Source organism: Lathamus discolor, chromosome 10 (assembly GCF_037157495.1).
Source record: "Lathamus discolor isolate bLatDis1 chromosome 10, bLatDis1.hap1, whole genome shotgun sequence".
NCBI lineage: Eukaryota > Metazoa > Chordata > Aves > Psittaciformes > Psittacidae > Lathamus > Lathamus discolor.
In genome coordinates, this window is record NC_088893.1 from 12,068,198 (window position 1) to 12,092,402 (window position 24,205).

Below are 24,205 nucleotides of genomic sequence, written 5' to 3' on the forward strand. Positions count from 1 at the left end.
GTGCCGCCGGTCCCGGGACACCGGTAGGGGCGGGGGGCGGGTGTGCCCCGAGCGGGCTGGGGGAGGGTCGTGGGGGGGTGCACACGGAGGTGCGCGCTCCCCGCCTGGCCCATGCGGACTATAACGCCTGAGCGCGCACCGGCAACCCGCACCCTCGGGGGCGTGGCCTGGCCGTAAAGGGGCGTGGTCAGACGGAAGGGGGCGCGGTCAGACGACAAGGGGCGTGGTCCCGCGGCGCCCCTCCCTCCGATTCAAATTTGAAGGACCCGCTTTCCCGCCCGAATTTGTTTCCCCGCCGGGCTGACGTCAGCTCCGCGGGGCGCCCAGCAGCCAATGAGCACTCGGCTCGTCGCGCCGCGCCCGCTCCCCCCCCCCCGCCTCCCGCCATGGAGCCGGCGGCCGCCCGCATCCAGGTCCTGCTGCAGGCGGCCGAGTTCCTGGAGCGCCGGGAGCGCGGCGCGGCCGGAGCGCGCTCCCCGCCGGGGCCGGCCGAGGCCGAGCACGGGTACGCCGCGCTCTGCCCCGCGCGGTCCCGCCGCGCCGGGGGCAGTGTCAGGTGAGCGCCGCGGATGGGGGGGACAAGGGGGGGGGGTGGCGGCCGGTGGAGCCGGGACTGACCCCCGGGGGCTCTCCTGCAGGTCGGTGCACAACGCGCTGGAGAAGCACAGGTACCGGGGCGTGGGGGCGCGGTGGCGGAGCACTGGGTGGCCGTCTCCATGCTTCCCCCCGCTGGGGTTGACCAGCGCATCATCGTCCACCCCGGCCGCAGGAGAGCACAGCTCCGGTGCTGCCTGGAGCGGCTGAAGCAGCAGGTGCCAGCGGGAGCAGGGCCGGCCCGTCCCACTACACTGAGCCTCCTCCACCGAGCCCGGCTTCACATTCAGGTGAGCAGGATGGCCACGGTGCTGGTCAGGGCCCTGGCTGGAGGGCCCCGAGTGGTGACAGGGCTGCCCTGCTCGGAACTGTGCTCACAGCTCACTGAATCCTGCAGAGGCTGGAGGAGCAGGAGCTGAGGGCACGGAAGGCCAAAGACCGGCTGCGTAACCGGCAGCGGAACCTGCAGCAGCGGCTGGAATGGTTGCTCTCACCCACTGGCGGGGAACGGGCACGGGCTGACAGCCTGGATTCATCACAGCTCTCGGAGGCATCCGAGGAAGGTGAGTGAAGAAGTGAGGCTGGGTAAGGAAGGGAAGGCCGCTGGGAGCCTGACCTGGCCTCCCCCGGTACCCAGAGGATGTTGAGACAGAGGTGGATGGCACGGCGTTCAGTGGGGACCTGCTGCCCAGCTTTGGCTCTGGGAGGGACCACAGCTACTCCAGCCCCTGCATCCCCGCGTCCTGACGGCACCTGCTGCCTTCCCTGCGCTGCCTGCCTGCCTCCCTTCTGCCTGCTGCTGCCAGACATGCAGGCTCCTCATGGCTGCCTGGCTAAGGGGCACCCAGCCTGGCCCCCACAGCCGGCTGCTAAGTGGCACTGGCCATGGTGCTGGGCACAAGGGGCTGGTGCAGCACTGTGGCACCCACTGCGCACCGCAGTGCGCTCCCAAGAGCGGCTGGAAGAGGTCGTGGCTGTGCCAGGGACACCCTCCCACTCCGCCACCATGAGGGCTGGGGGCTTCCTGGCAGGGGTGTGAAGCAGCCCTGCTCCCAGCAGACACTGCTGCGGGAGGACTCTGCCATCCCTGGAAAGCCAGGACGGGGAAACAAATGCATTAACCAACCTGCCTGCACGCCCCGCAACCACCCTCCTCTCTTGTACATATCCCACACTATTCTAGTAAAGGCACTCGGTGAAACCGCTGCCTGTGTCTTGCCTGTAAGCCCAGCAGCTGGACCCCCAGAGTGGAGGCAGCACTGGGCTCTGCTCTACCTAGGCCAGCCCCAGCCAAATCAGAGATGGTAGATGATTCTTTAATGATAATTACATCTCAGAAAGGTTCTAACAGCAGCTGATTGTCAGACTGGTACAGTTTGTTTAGAAGTACAAAACCCAAGGAGGCTCCTATCTGCTCTGGTGCAGCCTGCGCCTGGCCCCTCACACGTACTGTTTCTTCTTGGTGGCTGCCTTGCTCGCCAGGTCCTTGGCTTTCTCCGTAGCAGCCAGAGCCGTCTCCTTGGCTTTCTCGGTCGCTTCCTTGGCTGTCTCCACCAGCGTTTTATTGGCTGGAGCTTCTCCTGTAAGAGGGGAGGTTGTTAACAGGGGAGGTTGTTAACCCAGCCCCAGCAGCTCCCGCCCTGCCCCAGCTGATGCAAGCTAGACCGGCCCCGGCACCTCGGCGACTTCCCCATGTGGGAGGGAAGATGAGCCCAGCGCTCCTGACCTGCGTGCGTCAGGGCACGTCGCGAAGGGGAACTGCAGCCACGTGACTGCTGCCACGTTATGTCCCCTCCTGCCTGCGCTCCACCCCTGCCTGGCCCTGCAAGCGCTGCTCTGCTCAGCGCAGCCTGTGCCAAGACATGGGGGCAAAGACAAGGGACAGGGATTTCACCATCAGGTTAGTTCAAGTCATAACCTGCCCTTGGACTGGAGTGTTCCCAGTGTGATCTGTAACACCAAGGGACCCATCCCGGTCAGCACCAACCTGCCTGGGAGCGCTCACCTTGCATTCTTGCTAGCACGTATTCAAATCCCTTAGTGCTCTTGGTCACGTTGCTTTTGAACCTGGCCAGACCAAACTCCTGCAAGGGAAATGTCAATGAACTGCAGGCCCAGCAATCTGGTCACACACAGCCCTGGGGCTTTTTTCCAGCTTGATCAGTCCTAAACATCCGGTGGGCTCATGCCCACCTGCAGTAATGGCTCTGGGTGCCCCAAGAGTTTATAAGGATGGGGGAAAAGAGGGGAAAGAGTGGAGAAAACACCATAAGGAAGGGGTAGAGAGGGGGAACAGGAGCTTGAAGGCCTCTCCAAAGAGGGGGTACCCAGCGCTGCTGGAGCAGTTGGCAGCGCTCACCTGGATGGCCCGCGAGACACCAAAAAGGCTGGAGGAGACCCAGGCTTCTCGCTTGACCTCGGTCCAGTTGCTGTTCTCGGGGTTCACCTGGTACACACAGCGCTCCTCCACCACCTGCATGAGACATGACCGGCTGCGGGCACTGCCCAGTGCCTGGCACCGGGCTGCACCCCGCCGGCGGTCACCTACCATGAGACGCGCGTGGTTGATGTTCCAGGTGAACGTGGTCATGGTTCGGTTCTTGGGGTCCACGATAGAGTCCTCCAGGATGTAGACGGAGTGGGCGACGTTGGCTGGGAAGAAGTGCTCTGCCCAGCGCGGCATCCGGTTGGTCTTGGTGAGGAGCCGCCGGGAGAGCAGCTTGTGGTCCGGCGTCACCTCCCGGTGCACGATGTCTTCGGTCAGGACATGTTTGCTAATATGAGGAAGCAACCATCAGCCCGTGCTCCCAGCCAGGAATGCCGCTGCCTGGGAGCCGGCAGGCGCAGCAGGGTCGGGAGAAGAGCTGCGGTGTTAAGGGGGGGACCAACTGCCCCCGGTGTGGGGCATGCACCCCGCAGGAAAATGGGGGGGGGGGTGCAGGCAGCGGCCCTGCGCCGTAGGGCGAAAAAGAGCTTTGGGAAGAGGGGAGGAAGCACGCAGGCCCCCGCGAAGGGGTGCGGGGCAGCGCTGCGGGCCCGTCCCTGCGCACCTGTAGGGGTTGGGGTACCGCTGCCAGAAGGCGGCGAAGACCTGGTCCCAGGGCCCCTTGAGGACGCTCAGGCTGGCGCAGTACTTCCCCATGGGCCGCCGCCGCTCAGGGCCGCGCCGCCGCGCCCGCTCCGCACCGCGCCTGCTGGGCGGCCGCCATGCGGCCCTGCGCCCGCCCCACCACCACCGCCGCCGCCGCCGTCGTCGCGCACTTCCGGCCCCGCCGCCTCCGCGCACATCCGCCCCCCCCCCCCCCCGACTTCCAGCTCGGCCCCGCCGCTTCCGCCGTGCCCCGGTGCCGGCCCCGCCCCGCGGCGGCGGCGGCGCGAGGATGAGCGGGCGGCGGGTGGACGCGAAGGTGGTGCTGCTGGGGCAGGAGGGCGTGGGCAAGAGCAGCCTCGTGGAGCGCTGCGCGCACCGCCGCTTCCGGCCCGGGCCCTACCAGAACGTGAGCACCGGCGCAGGGGCCCCACCGCGGGGCCCCGCTCCCCGGGCCGGGTTCCCCGAGTGCCCGGGCCGCTCCCCACCGCTCCTCCCGCTTCTCTTCCAGACGATCGGGGCCGCCTTCGTGGCCAAGGTGATGTCTGTGGGGGAGCAGACAGTGACCCTGGGGATCTGGGTAAGCGCGGGCAGTGCCGGCACCCCGGAGGAGCTCCCGGGGCCGCCCCCAGTGCCGCTCCGCTGGCGCGGGGCCCCGCAGCTGATCGCTCCCCTGTCGCCCCCAGGACACGGCCGGCTCGGAGCGGTACGAGGCCATGAGCCGCATCTACTACCGCGGGGCGCGGGCTGCCATCGTCTGCTACGGTAAGGGCACGGTGCTGGGGGCTGAGAGGAGCTGGGGGCTGCGGAGGTCCCGGGCTGGGGACCTCGGCACCGGCAGGGAAGGGCAGCCCCTGGTGCTCTCCCGCAGATCTCACCGACAGCGGCAGTTTCCAGCGCGCCAAGTTCTGGGTGAACGAGCTGCAGAACTGCGAGGAGGTAACGGCCGGGGGGGGAGCACCGAGGGGCCGGGAGCCGGCGGCGGTGCCACGGCCGTGTCCCTGCCGTCCTCTGCCTGCCGCAGGGCTGCCGGATCTACCTGTGCGGTACCAAGAGCGACCTGCTGGAGGAGGACAGGAGGAAGCGGGGCGTCGACTTCCACGATGTGCAGGACTACGCTGACGGTACGGCCGGGCGCTGCGCGGGGCTGGAGTGCTGGTGGCTGGGCAGCGGGTGAGACATGGAGCCGCTGCCTCCGGCTCGGAGGTGCGAGGGGCCCTGCCCTTGCCCTGGATCCGCAGCAGATCCGGGGGCTCCCGGCGCCAGGGCTCCCTGCATGGTGAGGTGCAGGGAGCTCCCTGGGCACGGCACGTCCTGCCACCGGCAGGCATGCGGCCAGCTGGGACGAGGGGACAAGGGGACAGGAGCATGGAGCCCTGCCCTGGGTTCCTGCCAGCAGCCATCGTGCCCAAGGGGTGACTCTGGGGGGGACTGAGCCTGCTGGGCCGTGTCCTGCTCCTACAGCAGGGGCTAACCTGGGCCCTCGCTGCAGAGATCAAGGCCGAGCTTTTCGAGACCTCCAGCAAGACGGGACAGAGCGTGGGTGAGTTGCCTCTTGCTGCCGGCTGTACCCCAGGCTCTGCCTGGCCAGGGGCTGCCTGCACCCACCCTGCCCACTCTATCCACAGATGAGCTGTTCCAGAAGGTGGCTGAGGACTACGTCCACTTCACCGCCTTCCAGGTGATGACAGGTGAGCAGGCAGGACCCAGCCCTCCCCGGGCACCCTCTCCCATGTCAGGGGTGCATGTGCCCCTGGGGAAGGGGGAAAGGACTAGTGCTGTGGGTCCGGCAGGGGCTTTCCTTGCCCTCATCCTCCCCAGCACCACCGTGGCTCCATGCTGGGGGTTGTCCCATGGAGCTTGGGTGCCATTGCCCCCAGATCCCTGCTCAGGCCCGGTTCGGCCTGTCCACCTAACAGCCATGAGTGGCCTTTGATGAACAGGCAGGCAGGAGCGTTGCTGGGCTGTGGGAGCGGCTCTCGGCTCTGCACCAGGCCTGTCCAGGCGTGCTCAGCACCGTGACGCCTCCATCCCTGGGTTGTGCCGTGGCCATGAGCCCTGCCAGGGCACCAAACCCTTCCCTTTGAGACCTGCCAGGGCCCCGATTCAGGACTGGGAGCTTTCAGGCTGCCGCATGGTGTGGACGTGCTGGCAGCCTGTGCCCCTGCTCTCTTCCAGAGGACAAGGGTGTCGACCTGGGCCAGAGGAGCGGTTCCTACTTCTACAGCTGCTGCCACCACTGACACTTCCTGCCAGAAGGGAACCACTGCTGCCGCCCGGTGTGCGCCGGGCTCCGGTTTTTAACCTGCTGTGTTTTAGCTGTATGGGCCCGTCTGCAATGTGGCAGCAGCCACATGGACTGCTCTGAGCAGCGGAGGCTGTGCTGTGCTGCTGGGACCTGCAGCTGGCATCCCCCGGGACCCTCTCTCTGCCACCTGGAACTGCAGGAGCCGCTTCCTCGAGCTGCTGCTGGGGCCCGGCCGTGGCCGTTAACTTAATTCTCTTGGAGATGCTGCCCGATTCTTTGCAGATTTATTTAAGCGTCTTCTCTTGAGATGTACGATGTAAATAAAACGCATTGTGGTCTGAGCCGGTGCCAGGGCTCTCCCGTCCCTGCTGGGGTCCCCCCACCTCCCCCCATTCACCAAGACAAACCACAAGAAGACATCGAGAGTAAAGTTAAACTTTACTTTACAGTAATTTTTCTTCTATATACAAAGAATTACAGTACATGTTCTGGGAGCACCTGGGCAGGGCAACCCTCTTTTCATTGTAAGTTTCACATACACAGCCACCAGTCTAAGGGGAGCAAAATGAAAGTAATCAATGGTCCAAGACTCTCCCCTCTTCCCAAAATAACATACATGCTGGAAATATGTAGGTCTCACCCACTCGGGCATCCTTGCTTAGAACCGACCAAGAAGTCCCAGCCAGGGCCGGTTCCTGCCTCAAGCTGGGCACCTCAGCACCCACTGCCCTTCCCTCCGGATGGAACCCTGCAGGTGAAATCCCTCCTGCCGCCGCCTCACGGGCAGCACGCCTCCGAGGGGAGGAACGCAGTGTGGGGCTGTTCACACCATGGCTCCCCACTCCTCTGAGCAAACCTGCTCATGGCCTCAGCACAACTTACGCTGCTGCTACAGGTGACCCCCACCATGTCCCTCTTCCCTGCAAGCCCCCAGCGTAGCCGGCCGCCAGGAGCCCAGCGAGCGCACGGGGCACCGGAGCTCGGATGGGGACACGAAGCCAGGCGCGGTATCGGACACGGTTGGTGTCTGGAGGCCAGCAGGCTGGGGGGGCGGTGAACCTGGCACCGCGGTTAAACAGGCCCAGGAGAGCTGCTGCTGAAAGGCTTCTGCCCATCACAGGGAGAGCTGCTCCCTGCCAACACGTCTGACCTCCTCCCAGCCTCAGCACCAGCCGTGCTCCACCTTGAGCCTCCCGGCGCGGCTGCTTTGCTTTATAACAAGTTCCCAGTGTCTAAAAAAAATCCACAAACCCCAGTTCCTTGAAGTCAACAACTTGGAAACATCAGAAAGGAAAAAACCAAAACCCAATAAAAACCTGAAACCAGCTCAGTACCAAACGGACACAAAGAACATGCAGTTAGCGGATGCCTGGCTTGCTTCACGTGGCTCCACTCGCTCCCTCCGCCCGTGGGGCCCACTGGCACACTGGTTTGTCTCTCAAAACCATCCTGAACTGAAGGAACTGAGTCACACCTCGTCCTGTTTCTACCACATACACTGAAGCCCAGCCCCAGCTATTGAGATGGGATTCGACTGGTAAAGAAACCTCCACACTGTGGGCCTGGAGCCGAGTTCAGCCCTACGGCGCTGAGCTGCCGATGGTTTACAATAGCACCACAATAGCCCAAGTGCTTCGCCAAGGGCAAACTGATGAAAACTTTACCTTGAAATAGGACATAGCAACACCCATTTCTCAGATTTCCCTAGGAGGTAGATTCAGTGCCATCGGGGCTTCCACCCTGGAATTTCCACCTGGAAAATCCCACCCAGGGATTTCCACCTGGAGTGGAAATCTTGCCTTTTCCCAGCTCCTGCTAAGCGAGGGCACTGCCACCCCCAGGCAAGACTCCCGCTGAAGCCAGGCAAGCGGAGGCGCGGTCCCCAAGCTCCAGCATCCCGTATCCTGAGCCCCGAGCACCCGTCAGCCCGGCCGTGCTGCTGCCAGAGGCACAGCCTTGGCTGCAAATGCTGCCACCAGCGTTACCGCGATCACAGGGGAGGGGTTAGCACAAAGCCCAGGCCCCCTCTGTACTCTCAGAGTAGCTGCAGGGTTTGCCACTTTGCTTCAACACTCACTGGCTGGCAAAGGCTGAAAAGCCTGATCAGTAACTTAGGGCAAAGCACATTACAAGCAGGTTACAATTATGGTTATTCCAAACACCAAGCAAAATCAGAAGTTAAGGCTGAAATTAAAAATAAACGGAAAGCATTGAAGGTCTGAGGTTTCTCAAACAAACTCCCCCTGCCTTGTCCCAGCGCTGGCTATGGTGTCAGGGAGGAGCAGTGCACATCCACAGCAGGTTCAGGTTAAACCTCTGCCGAGAAGCATCAGGGTTAGGGCTGCTTTTTCTTCCTTTTAGTCTGTGAAACTGAGCTGAAGCTCTTCTAGCACCCTCAGTCCACATCATTTCACCTTAGTAAGTTACTGTCCTTCAGATCCAACCATCTCAGCTCTGGAATTTCAACCACAGCCACTTTCAAAGCGAAGCCTCTGCCTGCAGGGGGTTTGACCCTGAATTACAAAGCCTGCTCCCGCAGTACCACCCAGATACCTTGTGCATTGAAGTGAATCTGGTTCTTGTGAGGTTTATTTTGTCGAACACGAAGAGTTTTACCTTGAGAACAGCAATAAAGCAAGCTACCACGAGCTAGGTGGTATCTGAAGATGTGCACGAGGGGATTATCCCTTACAGTGGTCTCTTTTCTGCCAGATTCACTCTGCCTCTGGCTGGCAGAGGCCCTCCTCCATCTCCAGTGTTAGCCGGGACTCTCCTGCTCAGCGTGGAAATCCATCACTACTGTGGGTCCTGCTGTTATGGAGGCCACAGCCAGGGACCCCAGCCCTCTGCTCAGAGCAGGGGCAGCCGGGCTACATCCTGACAGTAGGGATGTTGACCAGCAGAGCAAACCCTTCATCCCCTTCAGAACTGGTAAAGCGGAGCCAGTCCTAAAGCAGGGATGAGCTCAAGAGCCTGAGAAGTTCCCTTGAGCCTTCCTGGGGCAGCAGGGAAAGTGACAGAGCTCTGAGCAGAACGACACCCTTCATTCTGCTTCCGTAACTCTCCACAACTGTGAATCAACACAAGAGTCACCTCACACACCTTGAGTGCAATGACCGCTCATTGTTAGTGGCCAAGTGATCAATCAGATCCCTCCCACACAGCAGAAAACCATCATGGCCTTGGTCATGAAGCTGTAGCAAAGCTGGCCCAGGCCAGGGCAAGAGCTCAGGGAGGCTGGAGCAGAGCTGCAGCAGTTCCTCTCCTGCAGGAGCAGTCTGCAGAGTATGTGTTAATCTGTTGTGTTCTTCTACCTTAAAACCCCCATGATTCAAACTGGCTCAACTCTGAAGGCAGCAAAGTGCAGAAATGAACCCAACTACTTCAGTACAGACATCGCCCTCTCCTCCTCCAAGGAGCCACCAACAGCATGAATCACCTCAAGTGCTGCAGAAGCCCACACTTCCTTTGTGGGAGTTCTCTTGCAGAGATCTGTACCTTGGCTCATGCTCCCTGCTGCTGAAGGCAGGCAGGGCAGGGCTGCTGGGACCTATCTCCATGTCTGGTCAGGCCCTGCTGGTCCTATTGAGGTGGCCCAGCACAGCCAGCCATTCCTGACAGCACTGCTACTCCTCTTGCAAGCCCTGGGTGCACCGGAAAAGCCCTCCTGATCTGACAGAGCATTGCCCAGGGGCCCAATGAGGGCGAGCAGGGAAAAGCAGCTTGCTGGCTTCCCCCTGCAATGTTTCCAAATGCCAATTTTACTGAGCAGCCTCCCAGCTACACTGAAATCAACTTCCCAACAGCAGCTGAAAAGCAGGAAAAGCCAAAAACCTGGGTGCTCATGGAAAAGGCAAGAAGGGAGACGAGAAGAGAGGTGGGGTACGGTGAGACGTGAGGAATAAGGCTGTGGGTTTGAAATGCCATGCAACGGTTCAATCCACATTCACTGTTCAGAACAAGCTTTCGGGGAAGAGCCTGCTGCGTGAAAGGCTGCTGCTGCCACGAACCTCACCCTACAGCGAGCGCACCATTGACAGGAAGGAGTTTTTCAAACCTGCACTGAAGAGAACGTCTCCATTTTACAGATTTAAAAAAGCCTGCACCAAAAATATTCACAGTTTATTTTTTTTTCATGGAACAAGTAACTAGTGAACACGTGACAATGCGAAGCGGAGGTGGACAGAGCAGCGCAGACACCTTTCTGGTTACAGCTGTAGCTGGCTGGGCGGCTGGCACGGAGGTAACCCTACTGACACAATCTACATGACTAAGTCCAGCTCACGGGAAGGCCTATAAAGGAAAAGTCAAGGTTTATTTTCCTTCTCACACATGATAAATACTGAAGAGACCGAACATCAGCGCCTTTTTTTTCTTCTTTTTAAATTTTGTTTAAAAAAAGTTAATGAATGCCCTTAGATTTCTCTTCTCTCTCTGAGGAGTTGTCCTGATTCCCTTTGTGCAGGAGTCACGCAGAAATGCAAGCTGCTTGCATTTCCCCAGCTTCAGCAGCAAGCAGGAACTGACCTGCCAGTCTTCCCGGAAAAAAAACCCAACATCAAACAGGAAGTTTCCATAAGCCATAAAGCTGTTTGAAGTCGCTAGCTATTCTACAAAGGATCTGAAATGATTTGGACTAGAGAAGAGATGCACCATAGCACTGGTCATGTCCCTTCATGCCCAGCGCACCCGGGCTTTAACAGCAGGACATTTGTCTTGGGATGCGTACATCAGGAAAGGAGAATGGATCGGGATTTGTCTCGGTACAAGTGTCTGCCTCCCTTCATAGTAAACCACAAAGCTCGTGACCATCTGCTCTGGGAGCAGCAGGCACTTGCAAGCCAGGTGAGAACAAAGACCTGCTCCCACGTCAGAGGGAGAGGGTCAGCCTGGAGCTAGTGCTCCTTTTTCCACAGAGGGACCCGCAGATCAGCCTGGAAGGACAAGGATACACTGGAGCTGCACAAGGGTCTGGTGGTGGGCACGGAGATCTGAAGCTGCGGCGCCTGGATCAGCAGAGCTCAGGCAAGCCACAGAGGTAATGCGTTGTGAGACTGGGAGAGTGTGCTGGTCAGCAGCGCTTCCTTGGCACGACACCAGCCCCATCCAGCCCGAGCAGTGCCACCAGGGAGGCCAAGTCCGTCCTCCTCCTGCCTGTGTGGGTGCTGGAAGTTGCAAGGTGCCACTCTGCAGGTCCCTGGGACTCTACTGCTTGTCCCACAAGCACCACGGCCAAGTGAACTTCTGCTTCAATGCTTGAATGAACAGCTTTCAGCAGGCCTAGTCTGGACACCAGCCTGATGACCACCAGGTACTAAGCATCTCCTTAACTGGAAAAGGGAGAAGAGGAAAGAAGAAAGCCAGCCAGCTGCTGGAGCCCACCGTGTTCCAGTGTGAGAACTATTCAGTTGGAAGGACACACACACACGCACACACACACGCACACAAACACAGTCCAGTTAATTCAAGTCTCCTTTGGTTGTTGAAGAGTTAAACCAGAAGCTACCCAAGGGGACGGTGTCGAGATGGGTCTTGATACAGCTACAGCACCCTTGCCTCCACACTGCGTAGCGAACGGTACAGGCTTCGTTTGCAGCTCGGCAGCATGTCCCGCTGCTGTGAAGACCAGGTATGATGTGAACATGTCTTGAAAGTGTCTGGGGCAAGGGGAGAAAAGACTGCTCAGTCTGCTGGCTCACGGTGACGACACAAGTCAAGAAGAGACTGGATGGGAATCTGAAAGGGAGCACCACCACCCTGCCGGTGGTGCTTAGCACCTTGGGGAAACCCACTCTGCCCTACTCTGCTATTGCTGCTTTATAGGTCACAATGTTTTCAAGTGCAGGAAACACTCCGTGTGTCCTCTGTTTAAGGATTAAGACACAAGGATGAAGAAACTGCCAGATGACTTCTTCCAAGATCTCTCTTTTCCCTCATCTTCAAATTCTCTGTTTCTCAGGCCTGGCCACTTGCAGCCGTGTACAAAGGAGCCTGAATGGATACTGTCTATTGCTGGAGTAAACTGCACTGAGTGCAGCACGCTCCTGTCCTGGCTCCACTGGAGATGACAACTGTCTGTCAGTGAACCATGCACACAACACGTCCCAGTGAACATACGGACAAACCTCACAAAGCAACACCCTGCAGGGACAGAGACCTGGGCAGACGATGGATAAACCCCTTCTCTGCTGCTACAGAATCTAGCAAGAGCATACACCTGACTGCTCACCGCCTGATCCTGAAACTGCTCCGCTCCCAGGACAGCCTGACTCCAAATACAGGAAGAAGAGCAAGGCCCCCGGCTGTACCTGGGAACCCGCCTGTGAATCAGACTTGGAGCTCGAACACGCTGCATCAGTAATGTGACCATTTCAATGGAACTGGAGATTTTTACCCAGAGTGGACTCTTTATTTCAGCTTTGCCATTTGTAAAAGGAAGAGGAAAAGGTCACAGATGCTCTCTTCCTTTGCTGGGCCACACTCAGACTTAAGAGAACGTCCTTGCTCGTGTCACGGGAGAATATGGATGGGATGTGCATGGGTTAGGGGCTGGGCTCAGGGAAGTGAATAAAAAACAAAAGACCAAAATAAAGATTCCCCCTCCCTAAACATTGAAAGACTGAAACCTGCCTCCCATATTCACCAACCTCACTTTGGCTCTGAGTTGGCCAACTCATGACAGACAGAATCCTGGTTACGGGCTAGCGCTGTGTTTTGTTCAGGCAAAGGGTCCTGCCCCCGAGGAGTCTGTGATTTTCCACTCAGCCAAGAAATCTGGTCAATAGTCTGAACGTTCGTGACAAGCCACTGCATCTGCTCCGGGGGCACTGGCGCTTCCCTGGCTGGCCGAGGGGTCTGCTCAAACACACACAATCTCTCTGATGTCCAAGGGGTTTGCTCTGCTGGGGCTGAGGCCACTTCCCAGCTGGGTTGAAGGGTTGGCTCAGGTAGCTTCTCTGCTGTCCTGGGGAGCTGCTCTGCAGGCGTCAGGGCTTTTGCAGTGGGCCAGTGGGTTTGCTCATGCATCTGGAGTTTCTCTGTAGGCCAAGGTACCTGTCCGACATGCAGCACTGCCTTCCCCGCAGACCAAGAGATCTGCTCGCCTGCTAACATAGTCCTCTCCTTCTGCTGGGGACTCAGCTCCACCGCTGGGGCTCCTCTCTCCTTCAGCTGAGCGTTCTGGTCAACAGGCCGCAGCGCCTTCTCCGACAGCAACAGCCTCGGAGCCGACACAGCCAGAGGCTTGTCCAAGACTTGAGGTCGAGGAGCCACGGCAGCAGCCAGCTTGTCCGACGCCTGGGGCCACGGGGCTGTAAGAGTGAGGGGCCTCTCTATGAGCTGAGGCCGAGCCACCCCAGAGCCGAGAGCCTTCTCTGGAGGCAGGACCCGCAGGGCCCCGCTCTCGGCAGCCTTGTCCAGAGGCAGCGGCCGCAGCACCCCGGGGGTGAGTGTCTTCTGTGTGAGCGGGATGCGCAGGGCCCCTAAGCCAAGAGCCTTCTCCATGGGCAGGACGTGCGGTGACCGGGAGCCAGTGGCCTTCTCAGGAGGAAGGGGCCATGGTGCCGCTAAGGTGGGAGCCTTCTCTGTGGGTAGGGTCCGTGACATACCCAAGGCAGGAGCCTTCTCTGGAGGTAGGGGACGGGATGCCTCAGAGCTCGGAGCCTTCTCCGTGACTGGGACCCGCACTACCCCGGAGAAGGAAGCCTCTGCAGGCAGGGGCCGTGGAACAACCAATCCAGAAGCCTTCTCCATGGGCAGGATCCGTGAGACCACAGAGCCAGGGACTTTTTCAATGGGCAGAGGCCACAGCACCCCAGGAGCTGGAGCCATCTCCAATGCTGGCACCTGTGACACCACAGAGCTGGGAGCCTTTTCCACAGACTGAGGCTGCAGACTCTGGGCAGAAGCTTTGTCCAGCAGCTGAATCTGCTCAGCCACAGGAGGCTCATCCACCGGCTGGCACTGCAGGGTCCCTGCCGTGGCAAGATGTCTGTCCAACAGTTGAGGATGCAGGCATTCGGCAGGGAACTCATCCAGCAGCTCTGGCTGCTGGCTCCTGGTGTCAAGGAGAGACTTGTCTGGTAACGCCAAAACTCCAGGGGTGGCAGGAGGCTCATCTGACAGCTGGAGCTGCAGGGCACCAGCAGTAACCAGTGACTCGTCTGATGACTGAGGAGATCCTGGGGATGTGCTGGGCAGATGAGGCTGTGAGGCATCACTGGAGGACTCGTCCAGTGGCCAGAGCACCGCGTTGGTGGGAGGTTTGTCAGACTGCTGAGGCTTCAGTGCTAAGATGATGGGCTGCTTCTCTGACTGCAACCTTAGGGAGAGGGCAGCCTGGGGCTTGTCAGCTGGCTGCAGGCGGAGTGACAGGGTGGTGGGAGGTTTGTCTGAAGGCTGCAGCCGGAGTGACAGGGTGGTGGGGGGTTTGTTGGATGGCTTCAGCCTCAGTGACAAGGTGGTGGGGGGTTTGTTTGACGGTGGCAGTCTCAGTGCCAGCGCAGCGGGCGGTTTGTCTGGTGGAGGCAGCTTGAGGGCCAGCGTGGTAGGGGGCTTGTTTGACGGCTGCAGCCTCAGGGCTAGGGTGGTGGGGGGTTTGTCTGATGATGGCAGCCTTAGCGCTAAGGTAGTGGGGGGCTTTTCTGGTGACTGCAGTCTGAGGGCCACAGACTGAGGTAGGCTGTCCAGAGGCTGAATGCTCAGGTCTGTGTCTGCAGGTGGCTGCTCTGGTGGCTGGGTTTCCTCATCATTAGTCAGGTCTTCTATGGGAGGCACAAACTCACGAATTTCTCCTGGCTCTAAAGGGTTAGGACCACAGGGATCATGCTCTGTGCAGCTTAAACGTCCATCCAGCTTGGAGATGAAGAGCATGCCTTCCCGGTGCTGCTTGCAGAAGGACCTGGGGCACATCTCGCAAAAGGAAGCTGCTTCCTTACTACACACATCACACTGATGCCACGGGCACTCCCATTTTCCTGCAGCACAGGAGAAAGAAGAAGATACCTTAGGACTGGTACAATGGAAAGAGACAAGACCTTAGGCAAAGGCAGTTAAGGGAGAGTGGAAACACCCCTGTAATACTCCCATACATCTCTACATGTCCTCCTCAGTTTCTGCCATAGCTCCCAGGTTTGATGGGCAGTTAATAGGAACCTGCATCTTCAGCAGCAACAAGGGCAATGACACTCCTCACAAACACAAGCCATGCCATAGCAGACCAAAAGCCCATCTGGCTCCAGCATGACAGTAACCAATCCAGGTGCCTAAAGAAGAGCAGACACCATTCAGCTTGCATATCTCTGTGTCTCTGATTTCCACAGCCAGCAACAGTGGTATCTGTACAGTACAGTCAGGTTCATCTAAGTCTTTGTTATTCTGGGTCAACAACCTCCCTTCCTGTTTATCAGAAAGAAGTAGTGAGGGCAGTGATCTCAAGGGAGTAAGCTTCTGTGGTACCCAAGGCATCTTCCTTAATCTCTGCGTATAGCCAGAATAAACTTGCGTCTTAATACAAAGCCAAGCTTCTCTCTAAGGAGCTCCATGTTCATTCACACTGAATCTCTTCACTACCATTATCAACACCATCACAGAGGGAAAAAACAACATTACACTTCAGAGATTGCTGCTTTTTAAACTTGTAGATGACCTCACTTCTTCAGCCCCCTGACCTCCCAGCCAAGGCCCCCTGACCTCCCAGCCAAGGCTGCTGCTGTCTCTGCCAAATGCTTCTCACCAGTTCAGACACAAAGAACAGTGAGACCATTTGCATCCAGTGTACAGGATGCCGAGTTCCTGACCTCTCCCCATAGGACCAGTGTAGCTGCCCCTCCAAATATGCCTCCTGCCTGCATGCTCCTCCATGCCCACGCGGCTCCCTGCCTTGCAGCGAAGCACAGCTCCTAGGGAGCAGCCCTCACACAGGCAAACGCTGAGAGCACAAGTGATGGAGGGCTGCTGTAGCACCAGTCTGGCCAGAGCACTTCCCAGCCTCCCTGAACCAGGCCCATGCATCTGTGGCTTTGGCTACCAGCATTTTCCAGGGAGGCTGGAAGAGAGCATGACTGCAGCATGGCACTGAGCAGCTGTGCACATCTCTCAGTGCACTTGTGCAACATCGGCTTTCCACTCCCCTTCTCTCATGCTGATTTTCCCCCAGGGCTGAAGACAACATGCAGCATGTTCTTCCTCTCCTTTGAAGGCTGTCCAAAGCTTCTGTTCCAGTCCCAAAATAGGTACATCGCTTTTCTATGTCTCTTCCAATTTTTCAGCACTTTTCAGAGCAGGGATGTTTAACACTACATATGATTTACCCCTTCCAGGCTCATGGTGCTGCAGCACAGGCTGTTGCTGCTCCCTCCACACCATCAACATCCCACAGAGCCATGCTCAACACTCACTTTGGCCACTGGAAAGACTCTGGGACTATTATTATAGAGGTCATTAGTAACGATGGAAAAATAAAGTCAAAAGCTGCCAGTATACTGCAGGAAAGATAAATCCTATCAAACCACTCTAATGGTCTTTGACAGGATAAAAGGCCTAATGAATAATTGGCCTCTCCAGAGACAGCCGGGAGCTCTTGGAAGTAAGATAACACAATTAGTAACATGCAAACAAGCAGGAAATTCCAATTACTCCACAGCAATGCCCCTGGCAGAGGAAACATTTGCAGGAAAAAGTGCTGAACCTTTCATGTCCTGCACGATACTCCAAGGAGCAGGCTATGAAAATAACAGCCCAGGAGTAAAATGCTTACAACTGACTGAAAAGTGATTCTCAAAAACCCAGGTATTAATGATCTCCTGGCAAACTGAGGAGGCATTTCCAGGGACATCCTGCAGGAGTCTATTTTAGTCTATTTGAATTTACATTTCTGGAAGCAGAACAGCAAAGACTCTTGCAGAAATGGGTAGATAACAACAGGACTGTGAAGGACTGCAGATATGTGGCTAGATAGGCTCCGGATTTAAACCGGACAGATGCTCTTGCACCAGGAAATTACAATTAAATAAAGACTAATGCAAAGCAGGACTGCAGGAGGAAGAAATGAAGTATGTGAAAAGCAATCAGCATAAGGACTCAAGGATGAAAGGGCAAATCACAGACACGACAAACGTTAAAAGTTATTTTTGCAAAACAAGTCAGATCTCATTTCCTGAGAAATTTTCTGTAAAACACAAACTGTGTTACTCTCTTCTGCTGGGGTTAGCAAGGCCTTGGCTGCAATGCTGCTAAAAACCGAGCTACCAGCTCTAAAAATGTGTAGGCAAGTGGGACACAGTCCAGAGCAGACCAAGAACAGTAAAACAGGAGCTGCAAGGAGAGGCTGTGTTTGTGGAAAAGGACTAAGGAGATCACAGCCTTCCAGTATGTAAAAAAATGGACACTGGAGAGCTGGCAAGCCTTTGTTTGTTCAAATGAGGCTGTTAGGAGAAACTTTTCAAATGGAAAGCAAGGGAAAGGCTGGATTCTCCTTTACTGGGGACTTTGCAGCATGGGAAAACCTGCCAGGATGTTACAGAGCCCTGTTTTAGCACATGAAAATAAACAGGGAGGTGATATTCAGGGCTCCCTCACCTGGAATGTTGACGTTCCATAGGAATATCTTGCACTTCCATTGGCTTTCACAGCATTTGCTCAATGAGCAACCCAAGCTCTTCCATAAAAATGCCTTATTCTCCCCCAGACTTAACACACAACATAATTTCTGTCAGCTACAAAATACTGTACTAGCCCTCCTACACCTCTGGCCAAGTTACAGCTAAAGATGCTGAACACCCAGTTCTCGCTCCCTGTCGTGCAGTGAGACTCTCCTGGCAGTTACTTCCAGAGCTCGCTCAGCTCCATGTTCCTCAGCCCGCCTCCAATGGGTTCAGAAACACTGCACAGAGCTGCACATGGAGCTTCCAATTACAACAATGCCTTCAGTATTGAATTAGAAGATTTACAGCCCCCTAAACAAATTATTTTAACACAGCTGCTTGTATTAACCGAATTTATTATTCTTAGCAAAAGCTCCTAAATTAGGGTTGATGAGTTATTGTACCTAAAAACTTGTCATCTAGTATTGTTTATATTCTTACCATTTAATTCTTTAGGAACTTGATGCTGTATCAGCTTTCCCATCCTCCTGGCCTGGCAGACATCAGGCTAACTGGCCTACCAAGACTCAGGTCACACTTTTTCACTTCTTGAGCATTGCTAAACCTGCACACTCATTAAAGGTCACAGAAACTCCTTTAGTAACCTATTAGTGAAGTGAAAGCTGGATTACCCTCATACACAGAGCCTATTTCTTCGTCTGTACCCGACCAGAAGTACTTCTGGAATATTTTCTCTTTTTATTTAAAATTTCTTCCCCATTTCACCACAAACTAGGATATGCTTTGATACTGTTCTCTTCCTTTACTATGAACTCATGGCTGTTCAGACATTTAACACATTCTTCTGTGACTCCTATTTTCCACCAGTGCTTTTCCTTACGCCATTCAACTCACTCAATTGCCTTCAACTTTGTGAAAATAACCAATCTGAGGAACCAGTATCACAACTATCGTTGGGACTGTCCTTTCCCAGGCCCCAAGGATGGGGTCTGCTCACAAGTACCATTTTTCAGGCAAGAACCAGCTGCCCCTTGTGCAACTAATCCACTTTTTTTAGCAGTCACACTGGGGTGAAAACCAGGGCTGTATCATATGGGCCATGTAAGAAAGGTTTCTCTAAACTTTGAGATGCTGCAAAGTGAGTGCAAAGTGATGAGCAGCGCCTGCAACACTGAATCAACATCATGACCCAAGCAGAGCCTAGGCATGTGGAGCACTGACCTGCAGGTCTCTTGGTCAGGTTGAGGCAGTCTGCATGGTACACCTTGGGGCAGCCTGGCTTCTTACAAGAAACCAGTTGTCCTCCGTCCCCACAGCTGAAACACTCATCCTCTCGCTCCTTCATCACCTCCGCCTGCGACCTGCGCTTCATCTGCGGCCGTCTCTTTAGCTTCTTGGACTTTTCCTCATTGAGGTTGGGCTGGCTCTGTGGGTGAGACAATGTCAGTTAATGCAGGTTTCTGCCCCTTACATCTGCTCCCTTCCTGCTACAGTGGAGGTAACTGCAAACCCTGCAAATAAAAATCCCACTGCCCGCTGTACCTAAAATGTATGCAGCATCTCTACATGATTCTTAATATTTGGCAACCAATCTGCTACAGCAAATAGCTCTCTTTAAGAGCCTGGAAACGCTGCACCAAAGCCTGGTTAAACGTGGGATATATACAATTAGCAACAGCAGAATGAGGAGCCAGGGGCTGCCTGATGTCACTGAGCTTGTGTCACCTTTCACATGCTTCATGCCCTCAAAGCAGTCACATCTCCTTGCATCCATGACTTAAGAAGAGTCTCTCCGAAGCCTTCCTGCACTTCTTGACATTCCTCACTCCTCTTCCTGTTTTCAGCCTGCATTTATCTTTGATCAGTTTGGACCTATATTTTTCTCATGTCAGTGCTGCTCTTTTCCAGGCAGTTTTTTCTTTCTCCCTGAAGTAACCACAGGGACATACTCTCCTTCTCATAAACCAAAGTTACAGTCTGCACCCCCAGTCTTCCTAATGGCTCTTCTCTACCCCTAGTGAATTTATTTTTCCCAGACACACTGCTTCAGATGATGCCTCACGTAGTGTACAATGACATCAACACTTCTCCAAAACAATAGGAATTCTCTCCTAAAGCACTGCCACCATTTGCCTTTTTCACAACTACATCACAACAGCAGCTCAGTCCTGTGGCAGCTGAACTGCTTCAACAGCTTCTCCACCACTGCTCATGACCATGGCAGATTTGCTTCTATTACCCTCCAGGTGTGCACTCTGTACTCTGGTGTACTGAATCTCTGAACTCCAGCCCATTCCCAGTTATACTCGGTTACTCCTTTGTAACTGCCCCATCCTCTCCAACACTCTTATATTACAGTTACATTATCATTCTTCCAAAAACCGTGTTACAGGTAGTAATGAAATAACCACAACTGGTCCCCAGATCGGCATAGAAATGGCTTAAGTGCTCTCTTCTCTGGCCTAAGGCTTCCTCAAAGGCTGCCTTTCCCTTCAGACTAGCTCCTCAGACCACCCCTAACCTCCTTAGCAGAGATCCTCTCCAGGCTAAGCCTCTCACTGTACCAAGCACTCTACAAAGATGATGCTAATTGTCCCCAATCAGTGACCTTATCAAAGCACTATCCATTCAGTTTACCTAAACAGACATGAGCTAAATTTTATGTCATTTTCCACATATCTATGTCTAAATAATGGGTTCTTGGCATAAAACATCTCTGTGCTGAGATGACACCCACAAGGCAATTTTTGCATCCTTTGTTCTGCATAAATACTGGGCACTATTTTTGTTGCTCTCATATGAAGACTAAACCCAAAACCAACAAAACATTTAAAAATCTTTGTCTGCAGACCTACAATTTCATAACTGGGCAACAGCGGTTATCCAGCTGTCCTGCCACTAGGGAGTTACAGCTCTGGATTGTTCCCTTCCCCTCTACCTGTGGATACTTCTCCTTCCATACCACCATTCCCACTGACAATGGGGACCAGTAAAGCCTTTCTTATCACTGAAAATGCAGCCAGTGAAATCACTCCACCTATTATCAGCGTCTAGTACCTCTGCTATTTAACTACAAAGACAACAAGAAAAACCTTTCACAGCTAATTTGAATGTCTAAGGCAAGGTCTAACAGCTGGACCAAGCGATTCACACTTCAATACAATAGACTTCCAAGCATTCTTCCCCAATCCCAGTTAGCAAGGTCACTTTGAAGACTCAGCTACACCATAATCTTGTCTTGCTGTATCTTCAGGAAGCTTAAAAATGCATCTATTGTGGGAGGAATTTGAAAAAAGAAAAGACACCCCCCTCCCCCACCCCGGTACTGTTTTCTTGGGCATTGTTTCTCAGCCCATCTCATCAAGACGGACTGAGTTGCCTCAGGCATCACAATGCCAACTAAAGGGCACCTTTCTCTGATTTCCATCATGCAACCTGCAATTTCAGGGTAAAAAAGACAATCAAACCATTTATAACACAGGAGCAGCACAAAATCAATTGAACTTTAAATCTCAACCCCCCAAAAGAGGAACTAAGTACATCAGATGTGCAATTCAGCTCATCCGGCAACTCCTTAAGACATCAATTATTTATATTTTTTTATCATAAGTTAATTCTTCTGCAGAACGAAGTTCTCTGGAGAATTCAAAAAACCTTCTGTATAACAGAGCTTTTAACCCTTAACTATGGGTAAGCCACCAGTATCCACATACCAGAGCAGAGGGATTACAGACTGATTTGGTGAAGCTCTTGAAACAATCCAACAACTGAGACATGGATTTTGCTGGTGACAGCTGAGAACTTGGCCAACTGCTCCTGTAATTTCCTTTTCCCAGTGAGAACCAGCTCACACAAGGAGGTAACTGAAATCAATTCCTGTTACTGCAACACTGCAGTTACAAAATGAAGCTCTCAAAAGCCAGTGAGTTCTAAAAGCCAGTGATTTTTCTACTATGTGTATGGCAAATTTCTTACGCCTGTCTGATGTGTAAATTTCAGTTGTTTAATTAATAGAAGGAAAAAACCAAAGTTTCTTATTGCAGCAAAGATGGTGATGTAGAATAAAGCACCTCTAGTCTGAAGGAATGCAAGTTTGCTGGCCTTTCATGCATGCTCACAATTTACTCAGGCCTTTACTTTGGGAAATGGGCTCAGTTGTGGTTTCCTGGTTATCCGAAGGAAGTCCTTCCCATGCCTGTCCTTTGCTCCTCTAGTGCCACGGAAATTGCCATGATAATAAGCAGAAAATTCTGAAAAAAAATCTTTCATTTACTCTTTTGGTGTAAAATACAATTTCCTTTCATTATTTCTAGCAATTCTAATAACTGAGGTCTAAGATCTGTTCTTTCAGAATGGAAACTTGAATATTCAGCTCATTTCAAGCACTGTTCTCATGGCCACATTGCCACCCTTCCTAATGATGCACATCTATGAAAAAAGGTGACGTGGAAGAAAAAAAGCATAAAGGAGACACCATACCTTTGGCCGTACTCCTAGGAAGCCACTGCAATTTGGGGCACCACATTTACAAACGGTCTTTCCATTTCCCAAACACTCCAGGTTGTAGTTGAAAGTCAGCTCAGTCCCTGGCACAAAAGCAGATCAAAACCAAGCAAGTTGTAATGAGCTACAGGGCAGAATGGCTCACTGCTGAAATAAAAGCCCTTTTGAAATACAATGCCACAAATGACTGTCACAAATACACAAGGATACCAACTATTCATCTCCCATAGATCTGTGTGGATTGAAAGTTCAGTGCAACCCCATGCTCCTACCACATGCTACAGCTAAAAAGGGCATTCCACCCCACCCTGTAGCATGCTTAGTTCCATTTCTCAGCCCTGTAAATCGTAACTAGGAACCTCCATTTATACCATGGATGTGTTTCATTATGCCAGCGCTGGTGTTAAGGCTCATGAATGCTGATATGAAAACAAAAATTAACCATCTTCCCAGGGAGCTACAAACCCTCCCCTTTCTTACAGAAACACTCCCACGCTTTAACTGCAGGTACTGCCAGAGCAAGGTTTCTTACCAGCTTTGATATTTACAATTGCGAAGAGCCCGACCCGCGTGTCACCGTTCACACACCACTTCTGAGTCTCACAGTTTGGCTGGCAGCAATGGTTCATGAACCGAGCGTAATTGCCCTTTGGCCCAGCATCAATGATTCGATCCTGGAATGGGAAGAAAGAAAAATCAGAAACACACAGCTAATAAACTTATTTGTTGCTCAAACCGCTGCAGCCCAGTTTATACACCAAGAAAGCATTAACCAGTACTGAAACGTGGGACATTAGAGGCATCTGATGATGCTCGTGAAGCATCCAAGTTCATCCATGTGTTTTAACCGAGTGTAAGTGACAGGTGTCGCTGTGCTGCCTGGAAAAACAACAGACACCCAGCCAGTTTCCACACACACTGGCAGATCACACAGCAAAACAGTCTCCTGCACGGCTTCATCTTCCTTTTCCAAGATACGAGAGCTCCTGAACAGCCAGAGAAGTCCTACTGCTGCTTGGGACGTTAACTCTCCCTGCGGTGTCAGTGCTGGATAATCACTAAGCTTCTAAGGCAGCACTTGGTGGTTCCAGACCCCAGCTTCTGCTTGAAAGTGAAATAGCAGTTCCTATTTCTTGTAGGTCAACGTATAAAACAGGAACAGTATGTAATGTGTGAGGTACACTTCTCTACAGCATACTACCACTTTGTTAGATTGTGCTGGAGAGGAGAGGGCAGCTGCAACTGAGATTTGCTTTTGAAATAATGGGACAGATATTAACACTTGGTTTTGCCCCTGCTCCCACCCATCAGACAAACAACGAGAAAAAGATATGGTCTGTGAATTTCCAGCAAGAAGAGGGGAGAGCCAGAAAGCAGTCACATTGTTATCCTGTCCCACACCTGACAGTTTCTTCCTGTGCCTGCTTTCACAGTCTCCCTCTAATCTTCACAAGGTTGAGTGACAAAACCATGGAAAGCATCTGACAAGTACTTGCCCCTGTAAGCCAGGAGCTCACACCAACAACCTGGCTTCCAGGACCCACTGAAGAGTCTGTGGGTGTAACAGACTCCACTGCTTTACTTAAGTTAGCAAGACCTGGGAGCTGAACTTAAAATGAAGGTCTCACTGTGCCTGGTACTTTGTGTAGCTGAAGGCTGATGCCTTCTCTGGCACACACCAGCCCAGGTCTGGACCCTACAGAGTTCAGCTGCTGGGAAGCATCCTGAAGATACCGAATTCTTAGCACCAATTTTACTTGCAGGAGAAGACCGCTCTTGTGCCTTCTTTGCTATCATTTAACTTCTATAAATTATCCTGGCAAAAACAAACATAAAAATCCCTTTACATACCTTATCCAGTGTCAACATGTAGAAATTGGTGATGTCATGCTCCTGAGCATAGCGGATTCGGGCTCGGCACTCCTCCTCATCAATTAGCTCCCCAACATACTCATTAACAAATTCACCCTGCCAGAGAGGAAACAACAAGCTGGTAAGATGAGACAAATTCCCTCCAGGATGAAGGGACATCTACCTTTGTTCTAAAACTTAGTTCCTGTTTCCTTTGCGGAAACCTTCTCATAAAAATATCTCCATGTGCTTTGCAGCCAGTTTGACCTATAATCTTCGCTAAGAGCCCTGAATCATACATCCCTTTCATATACTCAA

General features: G+C 53.9%; 4 protein-coding genes across 11 annotated transcripts in view; 2 read left to right on the top strand and 2 right to left on the bottom strand.

The window, feature by feature from the left end:
- Window positions 1–152: 152 nt before the first annotated feature.
- Window positions 153–1,947, top strand: MXD3 (MAX dimerization protein 3). Its single transcript, XM_065690287.1, has 5 exons — window positions 153–556; window positions 639–668; window positions 770–884; window positions 992–1,157; window positions 1,232–1,947. Exons 1-5 carry the CDS (start codon window positions 387–389, stop codon window positions 1,339–1,341), a joined length of 591 nt encoding a protein of 196 aa, XP_065546359.1. The 5' UTR covers window positions 153–386; the 3' UTR covers window positions 1,342–1,947.
- On the bottom strand, window positions 1,897–3,838 carry PRELID1 (PRELI domain containing 1). Its single transcript, XM_065690286.1, has 5 exons — window positions 3,645–3,838; window positions 3,143–3,368; window positions 2,954–3,067; window positions 2,600–2,678; window positions 1,897–2,174 (listed from the first exon to the last, which is right to left on the bottom strand). Exons 1-5 carry the CDS (start codon window positions 3,734–3,736, stop codon window positions 2,035–2,037), a joined length of 651 nt encoding a protein of 216 aa, XP_065546358.1. The 5' UTR covers window positions 3,737–3,838; the 3' UTR covers window positions 1,897–2,034.
- A 54-nt stretch (window positions 3,839–3,892) lies between these two features.
- On the top strand, window positions 3,893–6,271 carry RAB24 (RAB24, member RAS oncogene family). Of its 5 annotated transcripts, none has more exons than XM_065690285.1 (8): window positions 3,893–4,091; window positions 4,194–4,220; window positions 4,369–4,447; window positions 4,554–4,621; window positions 4,707–4,806; window positions 5,175–5,225; window positions 5,311–5,373; window positions 5,861–6,271. In XM_065690285.1, the coding sequence occupies exons 1-8, from the start codon at window positions 3,975–3,977 to the stop codon at window positions 5,923–5,925; spliced, it is 570 nt and encodes a 189-aa protein (XP_065546357.1). In that variant the 5' UTR covers window positions 3,893–3,974; the 3' UTR covers window positions 5,926–6,271. The 5 variants fall into 5 exon arrangements, 4 of the variants coding, with proteins under 4 accessions (XP_065546357.1, XP_065546352.1, XP_065546353.1 ...); XM_065690282.1 differs by having other exon boundaries at window positions 3,895–4,091; window positions 4,194–4,262; XR_010615030.1 differs by having other exon boundaries at window positions 3,893–4,262; window positions 5,147–5,225; window positions 5,861–5,887.
- A 78-nt stretch (window positions 6,272–6,349) lies between these two features.
- NSD1 (nuclear receptor binding SET domain protein 1) overlaps window positions 6,350–24,205 on the bottom strand; it is a 63,585-nt gene continuing 45,729 nt past the window's right edge. For all 4 annotated transcript variants that reach the window (XM_065690275.1, XM_065690274.1, XM_065690272.1 and 1 more), the window contains 5 exons: window positions 23,888–24,004; window positions 22,569–22,710; window positions 22,013–22,119; window positions 18,755–18,959; window positions 6,350–14,905 (listed from right to left, as the gene is read on the bottom strand). In XM_065690275.1, coding sequence (XP_065546347.1) covers window positions 12,579–14,905; window positions 18,755–18,959; window positions 22,013–22,119; window positions 22,569–22,710; window positions 23,888–24,004 — 2,898 coding nt within the window. In that variant the 3' untranslated portion in view covers window positions 6,350–12,578. The remainder of the gene's footprint in view (window positions 14,906–18,754; window positions 18,960–22,012; window positions 22,120–22,568; window positions 22,711–23,887; window positions 24,005–24,205) is intronic.